At 38.5% G+C, this 18,928-nt stretch overlaps 1 protein-coding gene across 11 annotated transcripts in view; it reads left to right on the forward strand.

The window, feature by feature from the left end:
• Positions 1–18,928, forward strand: part of TEX9 (testis expressed 9) — a 215,423-nt gene that overhangs the window by 186,704 nt on the left and 9,791 nt on the right. For 10 of the 11 annotated variants that reach the window (XM_067747685.1, XM_067747711.1, XM_067747695.1 and 7 more), the window contains one exon: positions 3,205–3,339. The exons of the other annotated variant lie outside the window; for it this stretch is intronic. In XM_067747685.1, coding sequence (XP_067603786.1) covers positions 3,205–3,339 — 135 coding nt within the window. The remainder of the gene's footprint in view (positions 1–3,204; positions 3,340–18,928) is intronic. 11 annotated transcript variants of the gene reach the window in all.

Raw genomic sequence — 18,928 nt, forward strand, 5'->3', positions numbered from 1 at the left:
GGGGCGCCGATCCTCTGAACAATCTAAAATCCCCATATATAGTCGGCCCTCTGTATCCCCAGTTCCTATGTACCTGTGGTTCCACATCCGCAGATTCAACCAACTGTGGATCCTGTATTACTGTAGTATTTACTATTGAAAAATTTCTGCGTGTAAGTGGACCCACATAGTTGAAACCCATGTTGGCTTAACTGCAATCCTTAAAAAAACTTAGGATTACACACACACACACACACACACACACACACACACACACACATCGACTAAAAACCCTCCAAAGACTTCCCATGTCATTCAGAATAAAATCCAAACTATGAGGCAGGGTTTACAAGGTCCACCTAAGGTCACCCTGGGTGTTTCTGCAATCTCGAGACCTAACACTGCCTGTGTCAGTGAGCTGAAGCCACACTGACCATGTAGGTGATCTTTGAATATATTAAATGCATTCCAGCCTCAGGGTCTTTGTCTTCTTTGTTCCTCCAGATCTATACATGAATCATTCCCTCATTTGGAAGCCTTTCCCTAACCACTGTATTTTAAATAATTATGTCCCTCCCCGTTGCTCTGTCCTCTTTTTTTTCCTTCTTCCTTTTTTTTAGAGGGGTTGGTGGTGCTTCACTGCACGGCTTGTGGGATCTTAGTTCCCTGACTAGGGATCGAACCAAGCCCAGCAGTGGAAGCACAGAGTCCTAACCACTGGACTGCCAGGGAATTCCCTTTCTTTTTCTTCATAGCCCTTATCACTGTCAGATGTTACATACGAGTGTGTATGTATGTATGTGTTTATCATCTGTCTCTTCCTCTAGAGTGCAAGCTTTACTAGAGGAGAACTTTGGTTAATTGTCATGTGCCCATCATGTAGAATAGTACCTGGCAACGTAGTAAGTGCTCGATAAATGTGTTGAATAAGTAAAACCTATTAGACATAGATATTACTACTCCCAATTTCAGATGTAGAAACTGAATCTACCACAGCTGGCAGATTTTTTGATTCCAAGTTTATTGCTTTTTGAACCTCAGCCACTTGTTTCTAGAACCTTATCTGATCATTTATTTGTCCTCATCTGATTTCTCCTCATCAGAAATACTATGGTTGTTTTTGTTACTCTTTAAGCATTTGCTACATTTGTTTTGTACTGTTACTGATGCATGCCTCTTTCTCGCACTATCCCAGTACTTTATGAATGCTTTAAAAATTATGGGAGAATCACAAATTATTTCTTCTTAGATCTCTTAGTATTTGAGTTTTAAACTTAGACTTGATTTTCTTTAAGCTGTCCAGCTTTTTCTTTTAAAACTAATGTGAAATTCAAGACTTGAGATTTTTCATAAAAATTTTCTCTAGCAACCTGTAAACTTCTTAATTTGGGAGGTAATAATAGATTTGCTTTAGGAGAGAGTTTTCATCCTAAAACTACTCAATATTGGTATCTTGTCTGCACTTTGTAAAAAGTACTTAAGTATGATTGAAAACAGAAGTGTTTTCAAGTTTTTGTTAAGATTATCCCTTTCTTAATGGATTTTCTCGCATAGGAAAATTTTATTTCCTACTTTACTATTCTTCTGACTATCCTTTTTCTTTTTCACTTTTTCCCAAGAAGTGGGGCAGTATTGATTCAGCAGTAGGGGAACATCATGTGGTAAAGAAAGGTTTTCTTTTTTCTATGAAGTAGGTTACAGAGCCACTAGCAGGAAAGAGAAGGGCAAAGATTCATTTCCATATTCTTATGAGAAGAGGCTGAAATGAGGCAGCAAGAATTGTGCCTTGGTAGCTAATGAGAGTCTCTGCCTTTTCCGTGTGAACAGTGAGAGAAATCAGGCTGCTCTTAGTGTAGCTACCACCCACAAAGCTGTGAAGAAGGCTGGTGAGAGCAGATGGTATCCAGGCACAGTTTGATTTGTGTAGAAACCTGCATAAAGAGCAGCATGTGTTTTGTTTTGTTTTGTTTTCCCCTTAATTACTGAGAGCCAGGGAGATCAGTGTTCAAATAAAACATAGTGATACAGCCAGGAGAAAAAATTGTAAAAGAAGAAAACAGACAACTACGTTGTTAACTGCATCATTTCAATTCCATGATATTTACTGAGAGTGTCTGCTTTGTATAATGCTCTGTACCAGGCATTGTAGGACATGCAAAGAAGAGTAAGTTAAATATTACAAAATAAATTCAGTTCAGTAAACATGTCACTAGTGCCTTTTATGTGCTGCTGAAGTGCTGGAAATATAGAAATTAAAGTAGTTCTATCCTTAAGGAGCTTACAATATAGTGGGGGAAATGAAGTAAATGGATAGTTTCGGTTCCACACAAGCAGGTTCTATGATATATGTATATCAAGGTGCTATAGAAGCTCTGAAGAAAGGGTACTTAATTCAACCTGGGAGGAGAGTGAGGAAGACAGTGAGGGAAGGCTTCTGGGAGAAGGTAAAACCCCAGTGTATAGCCCTGAGTCTTGAAGGATGAATAGTTGCAGGAAATATCATGGCTGTTTGGGAGAGATCCAAGCAAGTACTGCTCTTGTAGCTGAAGGTAACATTTGTGGGAGGAGATGAGATTATGGTACCAGATTGTGATGGAGTTTGGAGCTTATCCTGTATGTTCATGTTTCTTCCTTTGTGGCCTGTAGACTCTGCAACAGCAACTCTAGAATATTTGCAGAAATGCAGGTCTAAACCCACACCAAGATATGGAAAATATCCATAGAATCTGTTGTTTTTGCTCAGAATTGGGATTTTCCTATATTGCTAATGTACAATAGAATGCTCTGTATTTAACAAATATTTTTTAAGTGATATATTTCATCAGGTTTACACAAACACAGTATTTATGAGAGAATTTATGTCTTACATTGGTGTTTTAGGAGGTTCCCAAGAGAAGAACCATGATTATAAAATGTTGTTTATAAAGTAAATGTAGAAGACATGTATACTGACTCTTGGGATCAATAAAAAGGCAGAAAATTCCAAACAAAAAGCAATTTGGAAGCCTAATTTGTGACTACATCTTTAAGGATATATTTTCCTAAAACCAGTTCAGAGTGAGAATGCCCTGAAACCTCTGTCACTCAGTGTTCAGTCTCTGGCCGTGTGTGTGTGTATACAGTTTAGGAGAAAGCAAGGAATATGGAAATGGAAAACGTTTCAGAATAATAGAAAGAACTTATGATATGTTTATAAATGTTCTACATATCTCTCTTACTGTACAGGAATTAGAGAATAAAAGAAGACTGCAAAAACAAGCTGCCGCTAGTCAAAGTGCCATGGAAGTTCGCTTGAATAGAGCTCTAGAAGAAGCAGAAAAGTATAAACTGGAGTTAAGTAAACTAAAGCAAAATAACAAGGTATGGAAAAACTGAATAATTTGGGTAGTGATCACCTTTGGTAACTTTCTCTTTTAGGCAAGACTCGAAAGTGATAGTTTTTAAATTATAATTCTTGATGTCACGGTAAACACACCTCTTTTCAGAAGAAATATCCTTATTAGCAATATGTACATTTCCAATAAGTTAGAATTATATTGCTTGGACTAGTGCCATACTTGGGTGATAGCACAACTCTTTGGAGAATTCATTCATTTTTTCATCCAACAGATCTTTATTGTGTGCCCATCTTATATGCCAGACACCTTTCTAATCTCTTGGAATAAATAAATGGTGGGGAAAAGTCTGTTTTGAATCTCAAGTCTGTTCTATACCTCTCTGAGCCTCAATTTTCTAATATATAATGCAAGGGGCTATTTTACAGGGCAGTGGTTCTCAAACTTGAGCATATATCAGAATCACCTGGAGGGTTTATTTAAACATAGATTCCTGGGTCCCACCCACAGATTTTCTTATTCAGTAGATTTGGGGTGAGACTTGAGAATGTGCAGGTTTTTTTGTTTTTTGTTTTTTTTAAATTTTTATTGGAGTGTAGTTGATTTACAGTGTTGTGTTAGTTTCTGTTCTGCAGCGAAATGAATCAGTTATATATATATATATATATATATATATATATCCATTCTTTTTTAGATTCTATTCCCATATAGGCCATTACAGAGAATTGAGTAGAGTTCCCTGTGCTATACAGTACTGTGTGTATGTCAATTCCAACCTTCCAGTTTATCCCTCCCCCCTTTACCCTCTGGTAACCATGTTTGTTTTCTAGATCTGTGACTCTATTTCTGTATTGTAGATAAGTTCATTTGTACCCTTTTCTTAGATTCCACATATAAGCAATATCATGTGGTATTTGTCTTTCTCTGTTTGACTTACTTCACTCACTATGACGATCTCTAGGTCCATCCATGTTGCTGCAAATGGCACTATATTGTTCTTTTTTATGGCTGAGTAATATTCCATCGTGTGTGTGTGCGTGTGTGTGTGTGTGTGTACACATATATATATACACACCACGTCTTCTTTATCCATTCCACTGTTGATGGACATTTAGGTTGCATCCATGTCCTGGTTATTGTAAATAGTGCTGCAGTGAACATTGGGGTGCATGTATCTTTTCAAATTATGGTTTTCTCCAGATATGTGCCCAGGAATGGGATTGCTGGATCATATAGTACCTGAATTTTTAGTTTTTTAAGGAACCTCCATACTGTTCTTCATAGTGTCTGTATCAATTTACATTCCTACCAACAGTGCAGGAGGGTTCCCTTTTCTCCACACCCTCTCCTCATTTATTGTTTGTAGACTTTTTGATGATGGCCATTCTGACTGGTGTGAGGTGATACCTCACTGTAGTTTTGACTTGCATTTCTCTAATAATTAGTGACGTTGAGCATCTTTTCATGTGCCTCTGGGCCATCTGTATGTCTTCTTTGGAGAAATGTCCATTTAGATCTTCCACCCTTTTTTTTTTTTCTTTTTGTGGTACGCGGGCCTCTCACTGTTGTGGCCTCTCCCGTTGCGGAGCACAGGCTCCAGATGCGCAGGCTCAGCGGCCATGGCTCACGGGCCCAGCCACTCTGCGGCATGTGAGATCTTCCCAGACCGGGGCACGAACCCGTGTCCCCTGCATCAGCAGGCGGACTCCCAACCACTGCGCCACCAGGGAAGCCCTTCCACCCATTTTTTGATTGGGTTGTTTGGTTTTTTGATATTGAGCTACATGAGCTGTTTGTATATTTTGGAGATTAATCCCTTGTCAATTGCCTCATTGGCAAATATTTTCTCCCATTCTGAGGGTTGTCTTTTGTTTATGGTTTCCTTTGCTGTGCAAAAGCTTTTAAGTTTAACTAGGTACCGTTTATTTATTTTTATTTTCATTTTCATTACTCTTGGAGGTGGATTGAAAAAGATCTTGCTACGATTTATGTCAGAGAGTGTTCTGCCTATGTTTTCCTCTAGGAGTTTTTATAGTATCTGCCTTACATTTATGTCTTTAATCCATTTTGAGTTTATTTTACTGTATGGTGGTAGGGAGTGTTCTAATTTCATTCTTTTACATGTAGCTGTCCAATTTTACCAGCACCACTTACTGAAGAGACTGTCTTTACTCCATTGTATATTCTTGCCTTCTTTGTCATAGATTGGGTGACCATAGCTGTGTGGGTCTGTCTCTGGACTTTCTATCGTGGTCCATTGATCTGTATTTCTGTTTTTGTGCCGGTACCATACTGTTTTGATTATTGTGGCTTGGTAGTATAGTCTCAAGTCAGGGAGCCTGATTCCTCCAGCTCCTTTTTTCTTTCTCAAGATTGCTTTGGCTATTTGTGGTCTTTTGTGTTTCCATAAAAATTGTAAAATATTTTGTTCTAGTTCTTTGAAAAATGCCATTGGTAACTTGGTAGGGATTGTATGAAATCTGTAGATTGCTTTGGGTAGTAGAGTCATTTTCACAATGTTGATTCTTCCAATCCAACAACATGGTATATCTCTCCATCTGTTTGTGTCATCTTTTATTTCTTTCATCAGCATCTCATAGTTTTCAAGGAAAGGTCTTTTGTCTCCTTGGGTAGGTTTATTCCTAGGTATTTTATTCTTTTTGATGCCATGGTAAGTGGGATTGTTTCCTTGATTTCTGTTTCTGATCTTTCATTGTTATTGTATAGGAATGCAAGAGATTCCTGTGTATTAATTTTCTATCCTGCAATTTTACCGATGCATTGATGAGCTCTAGTAGTTTTCTGGTAGCATCTTTAGCATTTTCTATGTGTAGTATCATGTCATCTGCAAACAGTGACAGTTTTACTTCTTCTTTTCCAATTTGGATTCCTTCTATTCCTTTTTCTTCTCTGATTGCGCGGCTAGGACTTCCAAAACTATGTTGAATTATAGTAGTGAGAGTGAACATCCTTGTCTTGTTCCTGATCCTAGAGGAACTGCTTTCAGTTTTTTACCATTGAGAATGATGTTTGCTGTGGGTTTGTCATGTATGGCCTTTATGATGTTGAGGTGTGTTCCCTCTGCCCGCTTTCTGGAGATTCTTTATCATAATTGGGTGTTGAATTTTGACAAAAGCTTTTTCTGCATCTATTGAGATGATCATGTGGTTTTATTCTTCAATTTGTTTTTTCTTTAATATTAATCTATTTATTTGGCTGCGCAGGGTCTTAGTTGCAGCATGCAGGATCTTTGTTGCCGTATGCGGCATCTGTTGCGACATGCAGGATACTTAGTTGCAGCATGCAGGATCTAATTCCCTGACCAGGGATCGAACCCAGCCCCCTGCGTTGGGAGCAAGGAGTCTTAACCCTGCTTAACTAGTCTTCACTGGACTGCCAGGGAAGTCCCTATTCAGTTTGTTGATGTGATGTATCAGATTGTTTGATTTTTGTTATTGCAAAATCCTTGCATCCCTGGGATAAATCCCACTTGATCATGGTGTATGATCCTTTTAATGTGTTGTTGGATTCAGTTTGCTAGTATTTGTTTGAGGATTTTTGCATTTATTTTCATCAGTGATATTTGCCTGTAATTTTCTTTTTTTGTGATACCTTTGTCTGGTTTTGGTGTCAGGGTGACGGTGCCCTTGCCTCATAGAATGACCTTGAGGGTGTTTCCTTTCTCTGCAATTTTTTGGAAGAGTTTCAGAAGGCTAGGTGTTAACTCTTCTCTAAACGTTTGATAGAATTTGCCTGTGAAGCCATCTGGTCCTGGGCTTTTGTTTGTTGGAAGATTTTTAATCACAGTTTCAATTTCAGTACTTGTGATTGGTCTGTTCATATTTTCTATTTCTTCCTGGTTCAGTCTTGGAAGGTTGTGCATTTCTAAGAATTTGTCCATTTCTTCCAGGTTGTCCATTTTATTGGCATATAGTTGCTTGTAGTAGTCTCTTACGATCCTTTGTATTTCTGTGGTGTCCATTGTAACTTCTCCGTTTTCATATCTAATTTTATTGATTTGAGCCCTCTCCCTTTTTTTCCTTGATGGGTCTGGCTAAAGGTTTATCAATTTTATCTTCTAAAGGAACCGACTTTTAGTTTCATTGATCTTTGCTATTTGTTTTCTTCATCTCTATTTCATTTATTTCTGCTCTGATGTTTATGTTTTCTTTCCTTCTGTTAACTTTAGGTTTTGTTTATTCTTCTTTCTCTTGTTGCTTTAGGCATAAGGTTTGGTTGTTTGAGATTTTTCTTGTTTCTTGAGGTAGGAGTGTATTGCTATAAACTTCCCTCTTAGAAATGCTTTTGCTGCATCCCTTAGGTTTTGGATTCTCATCTTTTTGTTGTCATTTGTCTCTAGGTGTTTTTTTAATTTCCTTTTTGATTTTTTTAGTGATCCATTGGTTATTTAGTAACATATTGTTTAGCTTCCATGTGTTTGTGTTTTTTACAGGGTTTTTTGCCTGTAATTTATTTCTAATCTCATAGCTTTGTGGTTGGAAAAGATGCTTGATATGATTTCAGTTTTCTTAAATTTACCAAGGCTTGATTTGTGACCCAAGATGTGATCTGTCCTGGAGAATGTACCGTGTGCATTTGAGAAGAAAGTGTATTCTGCTGCTTTTGGATGGGATGTCCTATAAATATCAGTTAAGTCTATCTGGTCTAATGTGTCATTTAATACTTCTGTTTACTTATTAATTTTCTGTCTCAGTGATCTGTCCATTGTGTAAGAGAGGTGTTAAAGTCCCCCTCTATGGTTGTGTTACTATCAATTTCTCCTTTTATGGCTGTAAGCATTTGCCTTACATATTGAGGTGCTCCTATGTTGGTTGCATATATATTTACAATTGTGTACTTAAATATGCAATTGTAAATTCATCTTGGATTGATCCCTTGATCATTATGTAACATCCTTCCTTGTCTTGTAACAGTTATAAGGTCTATTTTGTCACATATAAGTATTGCTGTTGCAGCTTTGTTTTGATTTCCATTCGCATGGAGTATCTTTTTCCATCCCCTCACTTTCAGTCTGTAAGTATCCCTAGGTCTGAGGTGGGTCTCTTGTAGACAGCATAGATATGGGTCTTGTTTTTGTATCCATTCACGCAGTCTGTGTGTTTTGGTTGGAGCATTTAATCTATTTACACTTTAGGTAATTATCAATATGTATGTTCCTATTGCCATTTTCTTAATTGTCATGGGTTCGTTTTTGTGGGTCTTTTTTCTTCCCTTACTCCTTTGTTGTTTTCTTTTGTGGTTTGATGACCATCTTTAGTGTTGTGTTGGGTTGCTTTTTCTTTTTTGTGTGTTTATCTATTGTAATTTTCAGGTTTGCACGTCCTATGAGGCTTTGATAAAGCAGTCTTTATATATACAAGGTTGTTTTAAGTTGCTGGTCTCTTAATTTCAAATGCTATTCCCATTTTCTGCATTTGTACTTTTCTCACGGTTGCTGGATTTGATATCATATTTGTGTATGGATGATTTCCTGCCTTTACTGTATGTTTGGCTTTACCAGTGAGCTTTCGCATTTTTGATTTTCTTGTTTCTAGTTGTGACCTCTTCCCCCATCCATCCCCCGCCTAGAGAAGTTCCTTTAGGAGTTTAGAAGTTCATTTGTTGTAAAGCTGGTTTGGTGGTACTGAATTCTCTTAGCTTTTGCTTGTCTGTAAAGCTTTTGATTTCTCTGTTGAATCTGAATGAGAACCTTGCTGGGTTCTCATTTCAGCCCCACCTAATAGTGTATTCTTGGTTGTAGGTTTTTCTCTTTCATCACTTTAAGTATATCCTGCCACTCCCTTCTGGCCTGCAGAGTTTCTGCTGAAAAATCAGCTGATAACCTTATGGGGATTACCTTGTATGTTATTTGTTCCTTTTCCCTTGTTTCTTTTAATATTTTTTCTTTGTATTTAATTTTTGTTAGCTTGATTAATTTGTGTCTCAGTGTGTTCCTCCTTGGATTTATCCTGTATGGGACTCTCTGCATTTCCTGGACTTGGGTGACTATTTCCTTTCCCATGTTAGGGAAGTTTTCCACTATAATCTCTTCAAATATTTTCTCAGGCCCTTTCTCTTTTTCTTCTTCCTCTGGGACCCCTATAATTAGAATGTTGGTGCATTTAATGTTGTCCCAGAGGTCTCTGAGACTGTCCTCATTTCTTTTCATTCGTTTTCTTTATTCTGTTCTGCAGCAGAGATTTCTACCATTCTGTCTTCCAGGTCACTTATTTGTTCTTCTGCCTCAGTTATTCTGCTATTGATTCCTTCTAGTCTATTTTCATTTCAATTATTGTACTGTTCATCTCTGGTTTTTTGTTCTTTAGTTCTTCTAGGTCTTTGTTAAACATTTCTTGTATCTTCCCTATCTGTGCCTCCATTCTTTTTCCAAGATCTTGGATCATGTTTACTATCATTACTCTGAATTTTTCTTTAGGTAGATTGCCTGTCTCCTCTTTATTTAATTGTTCTTGTAGGTTTCTGTCTTCCTCCTTCATCTGCAACATATTTCTTTGTCTTTTCAATTTGTCTAACTTACTGTATGTGTGGTCTCCTTTCTGCAGGCTGCAGGATTGTAGTTCCTCTTGCTTCTGGTGTCTGTCTCACCTAGTGGGTGAGGTTTGTCCAGAGGCTTGTGCCATTATCCCCTTGATAGGAGGTTTGACTGGTGTTGTGGTGACCAGAGCCTGCCCTGGATATTGAGTGGGGCCTCCCTTTGCTCTGTGGTTGTCAGTGTCCTGTCAGGGGTGGAGTCTGCTCCCTGGTTGTTAGAGTAGAGGCCCCAGATCTGTTTCTTAGCTGTGTTTCTGTACTGTGGTGTGAGGTAGGTGGGAATGGAGCACTCCCACTGGGAGATAAGCCACTGAGTATTCCTCCTCTGGAGCTGTTCACCGTGAATGTGCTCTGTTCTGTCCCCTTTCGCCCATTGTGCGGGCTCACAAAGTACACTGTTGTTGGCACTGATCTTGGTCCCACCTTAACTGTGGGTATGCCAGCAGTTGGCTCTGGTGACTCTCAGACGTTGTTTTCACCAGGCCACTGGCACAGCTTGACTGAAGTCAGGTCCCAGGACTACAGTAGTCGTGCACCTGGACCTGCTGTGGAGCTATGGAAGCAGCTGAGACTCTGGCCTGGCCCAACCTCTGCATGTATGTGCCCACAAAGCCCACAGCTGCTAAAGCCAGACTCGACCCACCTGCTGGAGCACTTGTCCTTTCAGATGTTTTGCAGGCACTGAATTTAGGAAGCCATCAGCGGAGGTGTAACTCCGCAGTTCACGCAGCCATGAGGAGAGATTTCAGCTCTTCTTCCTTAGTCACATGGCCCCTGGGGTTCAGCTGTGGTTTCACACCTCTGTGTGTTCCTCCCACCAGAGTCTGCTCCAGAGGTTGTCGGAGCACAAGAGCCCATCAGGCAGGAAGGAACCGTGGTGGTGATCGGGGTGAGCAGGCTCCCCAGGCGGGAGGGTGCTGGGGTAGGGATTGGAACATGTGAGCCCATCAGGCAGCGATCAGGTGAGTGGGGCCCCCAGGCTGAGGGAAGGGGTGGAGGAGGCAATAGCAGAGCCATGAGAGCCAGCTCCAGCGGGAGCCCTCCTTAGTGCCCATGGATGCAGGGGCTGGTGCGTGACGGGAGAGGCTGTAATGGCCGCCCCGCCCTTTGCGCATCACTCAACAATGGTTCTTTGCCTCTGTGGAGGTCCAGGCTTCCTCCACGAGCATTCCTGGTTGTGGAGCTCCTTACTCCCGTCCCCTCTGGCTGTCTTCTCACACCCAACAGCAGTCCCCTCCCCAGGTTTGCTCTCCAAACCCCACATTCCAGCCACCAGCAGAAACCTGTCTCAGGCTGAGGTGCACAGGACTGTGGCACAGACCGTCCCGTCCTGCTTCCTCTCCTCTTCCTTTTTCCTTCTTTCTTTTGTCCTACCCAGTTATATATAGGGATCTTTCTTGTCCTTTTAGGTGTCTGAGGTCCTCTGCTAGGGTTCAGCAGGTGCTCTATGAGAATTTTTCTATTTCTAAATGTATTCTTGATGCCTTTGTGGGGAGAGATGAACTCCACGTCCTCCTACTCCTCCACCATCTTGGAAAGTCCAAATATGCGGGTTTAACAAGTTACCAGCTGATGCTGATGCTAGTGATTCTGAGATGACATTTTGTTAACCACTGTTATGGAGTTATTATAAGGATCACCATTGTGTCTCTAGCATCTAGCCAGTGATTGGTGTAGAATTAACACTCAGTTCCTGAAATATCTGTTGAATAAATGAAGACTCAAATATCAATGGGTGTGAAAGCCTTTTGTACACTCTATAAATACTGGCTATTAGTTTTTGGGTTTGTGTCAACCTGAAAGTGACACTCCATTAGGACAATACTTAGTTATTTAACAGTGCCTTGGATGATGGATTTAGGTGTCACCCTCCTTACATGCACAGATGATACATTTTGGATTAAATTAGTAACACTTAACAGGACATAGAACTAAATCAATCTTGGTAAGTACAATATTTTTAACAGAGGCAAATATATTACAGTGATTACAGAGTTTTTTTTTTCTTTTTCTTTTTCTTTTTTTTTTTGCGGTACGCGGGCCTCTCACTGTTGTGGCCTCTCCCGTTGCGGAGCACAGACTCCGGATGTGCAGGCTCAGCGGCCATGGCTCACGGGCCCAGCCTGTCCGCGGCATGTGGGATCCTCCCAGGCTGGGGCACGAACCTGTGTCCCCTGCATCGGCAGGCGGACTGTCAACCACCGTGCCACCAGGGAAGCCCAGAGTTTTAAGATATTGTCTGTGTGATAGTTTATGCTGTATGATCAGACTGTGTTAACATTCAAGAGCCATCCATAGTATGATGACTGGGAATTATTAATAGAATGTATTTAATGAACAAGTTAGGAAGTCAGCTTTACAGACTTGCCAGTAATTATGTTATTGGAGTACTATTTCTAATTTTGGTGTATTCTAAAGGGATTTTGAAGAAAATAAAATGTAATAATCATGTAAATGTCAGTATTTGCTAATTCTGGTTTCAGATTTGAGCTCTATTTTAGCACATACATTAGAGAAGTAGAAAGAAAAACTTATTTCCATGACAACAGATGACTGTCCTATTCTAGCCAGCCATTTTGCAAATTCAAGTAATCAGGACTTGGTATGTGAACATCTCAGTTCAAAACCATCAACACTATAAAAACAACTTAGATGTGTTCAAGACAAACTTCTGACCCTAGGTCTGCATTTTGGTGATCGATTTAAACATAGTGGGATGACATTTTGTTGTATATGTTTCTTAAGTATTTACTATCAAGTAGACATTTTGAGATCAGAGTTCTTAAATGTACTTGTTACATGTATATTGTTTCAGATTTCTGAAAAAATATGTGTATGTGTCTTAAGTTTTTGATTTTTAAATTATTTTGCCTTGTTTCTAACTTTGAGGGGTGTTTTCAAGATACGCAGTAAGATTTTCCTTGGAGTCTAATCTGTATATAAGTTTTTCTTTTGTGAGTAGTTATATTTTTTTCCATTTTAATTCTTTGTACCTTGATTCTCTTTCTGATTAGACATATTATTATAGTTAGGTAGGCAAGTAAAATTATTCAGGTTTATATGTGTAAGAAATAGTAAGGTTTCCATAAAATAGAACAATATTGTCTCACAGTCATCAGAAAGTTAAAGATTTATTTTAAAAATAATGATAAACTCATTCTGCACAGAGCTTAGGAAACAAGTAAACTGGTTTAGAGTAACTTTTGAAAAGTCAGTCAACTTAAACCAGATGCTGCATTAGTGCAGGAACCCTGTCTCTTTCACTCCTATGCCTGAGTGCCTGGAACATAATAATTGCCTCTGAAACACACTGAAGGGAGGAATGATGAAAGACAACCCTGTGATGGTTTAACTGCGCATTTGATTAGATGGTTGCTTGAAGTTCATTTAAAATATGTCACCAACTACATGTTACTTCATTTAGGAACAGATAATTTCTAATTCTTCATTAATTCATTTATAAATATTTATGAGGACCTGCTATGTACCTGTCAGATCTTTACTAGAGGCTGGAGATATAAAGGTGATAAAAAATAAGTATGGTCCTTGTAGTCATGCACCTTACAGTGGAGAAGTTAGATGTTATTTAGACAAAACATCAAGCAAAATTAAGGTGCAACTGTGATGAATGCCATGAAGGAGGGTACATGGTGCTTTGAGCAGGTAACCAGATCAGTGAATGAATTTTAAAAAATGTAATCCTAAGCTAAGATCTGAAAAACATACAGGAGTTATATATCAGGGGAGAGATTGTGGGCAGAAGGAATAGCATGTAAAAAAATGGCTCTGCAGCAAGAAAGAAGACAGGGTAATGAAAGGCAGGGATGGATATGAAGGGGATGTTGCAAAGGGAGGCTTCAAACACAGGGAGAGGCCAAACCATCTAGGCCTTCAGGCCATGTTAAGTATTATGGATTTTATCCAAAGGGCAGTGTAAAGCCACTGCACTGTTATTTTGAAAAAGATGACAGGAGATGATGCCATGATCAGACATGCATCTGGAAGTACAGTCGTCTCTCAGTGTCCACGGGTGCTCAAGTCTCTTATACAGAATGATGCAGGGGCTTCCCTGGTGGCGCAGTGGTTGAGAGTCCACGCCTGCCGATGCAGGGGACACAGGTTCGTGCCCCGGTCCAGGAAGATCCCACATGCCGTGGAGCGGCTGGGCCCGTGAGCCATGGCTGCTGGGCCTGTGCGTCCGGAGCCTGTGCTCTGCAACGGGAGAGGCCACAACAGTGAGAGGCCCGCATACTGAAAAAAAAAAAAAAAAATTCACCAATTTTGATGTGTTTTTTTAAATGCACGCTGATATGACAGCTGTCACAATCTAACAAAATTGTTTTGTATGAAGTTAAAGACAACTAAGTGTTATTAGAGCCATCCTACGGAAAAAAACGAATGAACTTTTTGGCCAACCCAGTACATCTATAATTTAGTGAGTTTGGGCTCATACATCTGTGTAACCACCACTTCAGTCAATAGATAGAATATTTTCATCACCCCCAGAAAGTTCCCTTATATTCTCTTTTTAAGTACTCCATCCTCCTAAGTGGAGGATGTTCTGATATTTGTGTTCTTGACTTTCATGTAAATGGAACTGCATAGAATGTACTCCTTTGGGACTGGCTTCCTTCACTACACAATAATGTTGAGATTGATCCATGTTGTCAGGTTTTTTTTTCTTGATCAGTCTTGCTAACCAGTTATCAGTTAATCTTTTCAACTTTTTAAAAATTTTTTCTATTGTCTCTTTTCTATTTTCACTGAATTCTCCTTATACAATTTTGTCTACTTTGCTTTTTTAAATATATTTATTGATATTCATATTTTTAAATAAATTTATTTATTGTTATATATTATTTTTGGTTGTGTTGGGTCTTCGTTGCTGCGCATGAGCTTTCTTTAGTTGCAGCGAGCGGGGGCTACTCTTCGTTGCGGTGTGCGTGCTTCTCATTGCAGTGGCTTCTCATTGCGGAGCACGGGCTCAAGGGTGCATGGGCTTCAGTAGATGCAGTGCGTGGGCTCAGTAGTTGTGGCTTGTGGGCTCTAGAACACAGGCTCAGTAGTTGTGGCTCATGGGCTTAGTTGCTCCACGGCATGTGGGATCTTCCAGACCAGGGCTCAAACCTGTGTCCCCTGCACTGGAAGGCAGATTCCCAACCACTGCACCACCCGGGAAGCCCTGCTTTGCTTTTTAATTTGCAATCTTTTCAGTTTCTTAAATTGAAGACTTAGATCATTGATATTTCAACCTTCTTTTCCAATACAGCATTTAAAACTAAAATTTTCCTCAAAATGATACTTTAGCTGTCTCACAATTTTTTATTTGCCTATCTTTAAGTGTATGTATTTTTATTTCTATTTTATCACATTTATTGTGGTATAATTGACATATAATAAACGTGCCCATATTTAAAGTGTGTAAAATTTGATGATTTGTGACTATGTGTGTACCTATGATAAATCACCACAATAGAGATAATAAATATATCTATCACTCCCAAAAGTTTCCTTGTGACCCTTTATAATCATGCCTTTCTCCCAATCCCTATCTTCAGATAACTCATTTATATTTTCTAGAATTTCATATTTTTTAAAAGTGTAACTTCTTTCACTCAGTAAAATATTTTGAGATTCATCCACGTTACTGCATGTGACAGTAGTTCACTTTTAATAATTTTACACATGGTGTAAATCTACCAAATTATACCACCTGTTGATGGACATTAGGGTTGTTTCCACTTTTTGGCTATTACAAGTAAAGCCCACATGAACATTCACGTGTAAGTCTTTGTGTGGACATGTGTTTTCATTTCTCCTGAGTAAACACCTAGGAGTCAATTATCTGGGTTGTATTTTACATGTACGTTCAGCTGCCAAACTGTTTTCTAAAATGGTTTTACCAATTTACATTCTCAACAGCACTGTATAAAAGCTGCAGCTGTTCCATACCTTCACCAACACTTACTGTGGTCGGTTTTTTATATTTTAGCTGTTCTAATAAGTGCCTAGTGGTATTTCATATTATGATTTTAATTTGTATTTCCCTAATGACTAGTGATGTTGAGCATATTCATGTGCTTATTTGCCATCTTGATATCCTTTTTCCAGTTTTATTGAGATACAATTGACATACAACATTCTATAAGTTTAAGATGTATAACATGATGATTTGACTTACATATTTTGTGAAATGATTACCATAATGTTTAGTTAATATCCATCATCTCATATGTATACAAAAAGAAAAAGAAAAAAATGGTTTTTTTCTGATGATGAGAACTCTTAGGATCTACTCTCTTAACTTTTAAATATACCATAGAGCAGTGTTAACTCTAGTCATCAAGTTGTATATTATATACCTAGTACTTTTTGTCTTATAGCAGGAAGTTTATACATTTCGACCACCGTCATCCAATCCCACCCTCCCACCACCCTCTGCCTCTGGTTACCACAAATCTTATCTCTTTTTCTGTGAGTTTATTTTTTTGTTTTTGTTGTTTTAGATTCTACACATAAGTGAGATCATACAGTATTTGACTTTCTCTGACTTATTTCACTTAGATAATGCCTTCAAAAGCCCATCCATGATGTTAATGGCAGGATTTCCTTCTTTTTCATAGCTAAACAATATTCCATTGTGTATATATCCCACAACTTATTTATCCATTCATCTGTCACTGGACACTTAGGTTGTTTCTATGTCTTGGCTATTGCAAATGCTGCTGCTGTGAACATTGGGGTGCAGATATTTATTTGACAAAGTATTTTTGTTTCCTTTGGATATATTCTCAGTGGTGGAATTGCTGGATATATGGTAGTTATATTTTTAATTTCTGAGGAACCTCTAAACTGTTTTCCATAGTGATTGGAATATAATGTACAATCTTATCAACAGTGCACAAGAGTTCCTTTTCCTCCATATCATCACCATCATGTGTTATCTCTTGTTCTGTGTTTTTTATGATAGCCATTCAAACAGTCATGAGGTGATACCTCATTGGGGTTTTTTTTTTTTTAAACCTATTTATTTTTTTAAAATTTTTGCCTGCATTGGTTCTCCGTTGCTGTGCGTGGGCTCTCTCCAGTTGCGGCGAGTGGGGGCTACTCTTCATTGCAGTGCGTGGGCTTCTCATTGAGGTGGCTTCTCTTGTTGCAGAGCACAGGCTCTAGGTGCACAGGCTTCAGTAGTTGTGGCACATGAGCTCAGTAGTTGTGGCTTGCAGGCTCAGTAGTTGTGGTGCATGGGCTTAGTTGCTCCGTAGCACGTGGGATCTTCCCGAACCAGGGCTCAAACCCGTGTCCCCTGAATTGGCAGGCGGATTCTTAACCACTGTGCCACCAGGGAAGCCCCCTCATTGTGGTTTTATTTTGCATTTCCTAAATGATTAGAGATGTTGAGCACCTTTTTATGCACCTGTTGGCCATTTGTAAATCTTTGGAAAATTGTATATTCATGTCCTTTGCTCATTTTTTAAATTGGATAATTTGCTTTTTTGTATGTTGAATTGTATGAATTCTTTATATGTTTTGAATATTAACCTCTTCAGATATATGGTTTACAGTATTTTTCCCATTCTGTAGGTTGCCTTTTCATTTTGTTGATCATTTTTTTTTGCTGTGCAGAAGCTTTTTACTTTGACATAGTCCCACCTGTTTATTTTTCATTTTGTAAGTTCTGATTTAGGTATCACATCCAAAAAGGTCATTACCAAGACCAATGTCAAGGTGCTTTATCCTGTGTTTTCTTCTAGGAGTTTTATGGTTTCTAGTCTTACATATAAGTTCCTATTCCATTTTCAGTTCATTTTTGTGAGTGATGTAATATAGGACTAGTTTCATTCTTTTTACATGTGAATATCAAATTTTCCCAGCACCATTTACTGAAGAGACTGTCCTTTCCCCACTGAGTATTCTTGGCTCCTTTGTCAAATATTAGTTGACTGTACATGCTGGGGTTTGTTTCTGGGCTCTTGATTCTGTTCCAGTGGTCTATGTTTCTGATTTTATGCTAGTACCATACAAATTTTGATTACTACAGCTTTATAATGTAGCTTGAAATTGGCAAGTGTGATGCCTCTTGCTTTGTTCTGTCTCAGGATTACTTTGGCTATTGGGGTCTTTTGTGATTCCATATAAATTCAGGATTTTTTTTCCTAATTCTGTTTAAAATTTCTTCAGAATCTTGATGGGGATTGCATTGAATCTATAGGTGGCTTTGGTAGTACTGACATTTAAAAAATATTAATTCTTCCAATCCATGAACACAGGATACCTTTCAACTTATTTGTGCCTTATCTGATTTCTTTCATCAATTTCTTACAGTTTTCAGTGTATAGATCTTTCACATCCTTGGTTAAATTATTTCTAAGTATTTTATTCTTGATGTAATTCTAAATGGGATTGTTTTCTTTCTTTTTCAGATAATTTGTTGTTAGTGTATAGAAACTACTAATTTTTTAATGTTAATTTTGTATCCTACAACTTTACTGAATTTGTTGATGAGATCTAACAGTTTTTTGGTGGAGTCTATAAGACTTTTCTATATATAAAATCATATCAACTGCAAATAGACGCAATTTTACTCCTTCTTTTCCAGTTCTGATACTGTTTATTTTTCTTGCTTGATTTCTCTGGCTAGAATTCTAGTACTATGTTAAGTAGGAGTGGTGAGAGTGGGCACTTGCCTTGTTCCTGACCTTAGAGGAAAAGCTTTCAACATTTCACCATTGAGTATGATTTTAGCTGTGGGCTTGTCATATATGGTCTGTTTTTCATTGAGGTAAATTTCTTCTAAACCTGATTTGTTAAGAGTCTTTATCATGAATGGATGTTGAATTTTGTCAGATGCTTTGTCTGTGTCTATTGACATGATCATGTGATTTTTTTCTTTCATCCTATTAATGTGATGTATGACATTGATTTGCAGATATTGAACTGTTCTTGCCTCCCTGGGATAAATCCCATTTGATCATGGTGTATGATCCTTTTAATGTATTGTTCAATTCAGTTTGCTAATATTGTTGAGGATTTTTGCATCTATGTTCACCAGTGTTATTGGT

Source organism: Pseudorca crassidens, chromosome 1, assembly GCF_039906515.1.
Source record: "Pseudorca crassidens isolate mPseCra1 chromosome 1, mPseCra1.hap1, whole genome shotgun sequence".
NCBI lineage: Eukaryota > Metazoa > Chordata > Mammalia > Artiodactyla > Delphinidae > Pseudorca > Pseudorca crassidens.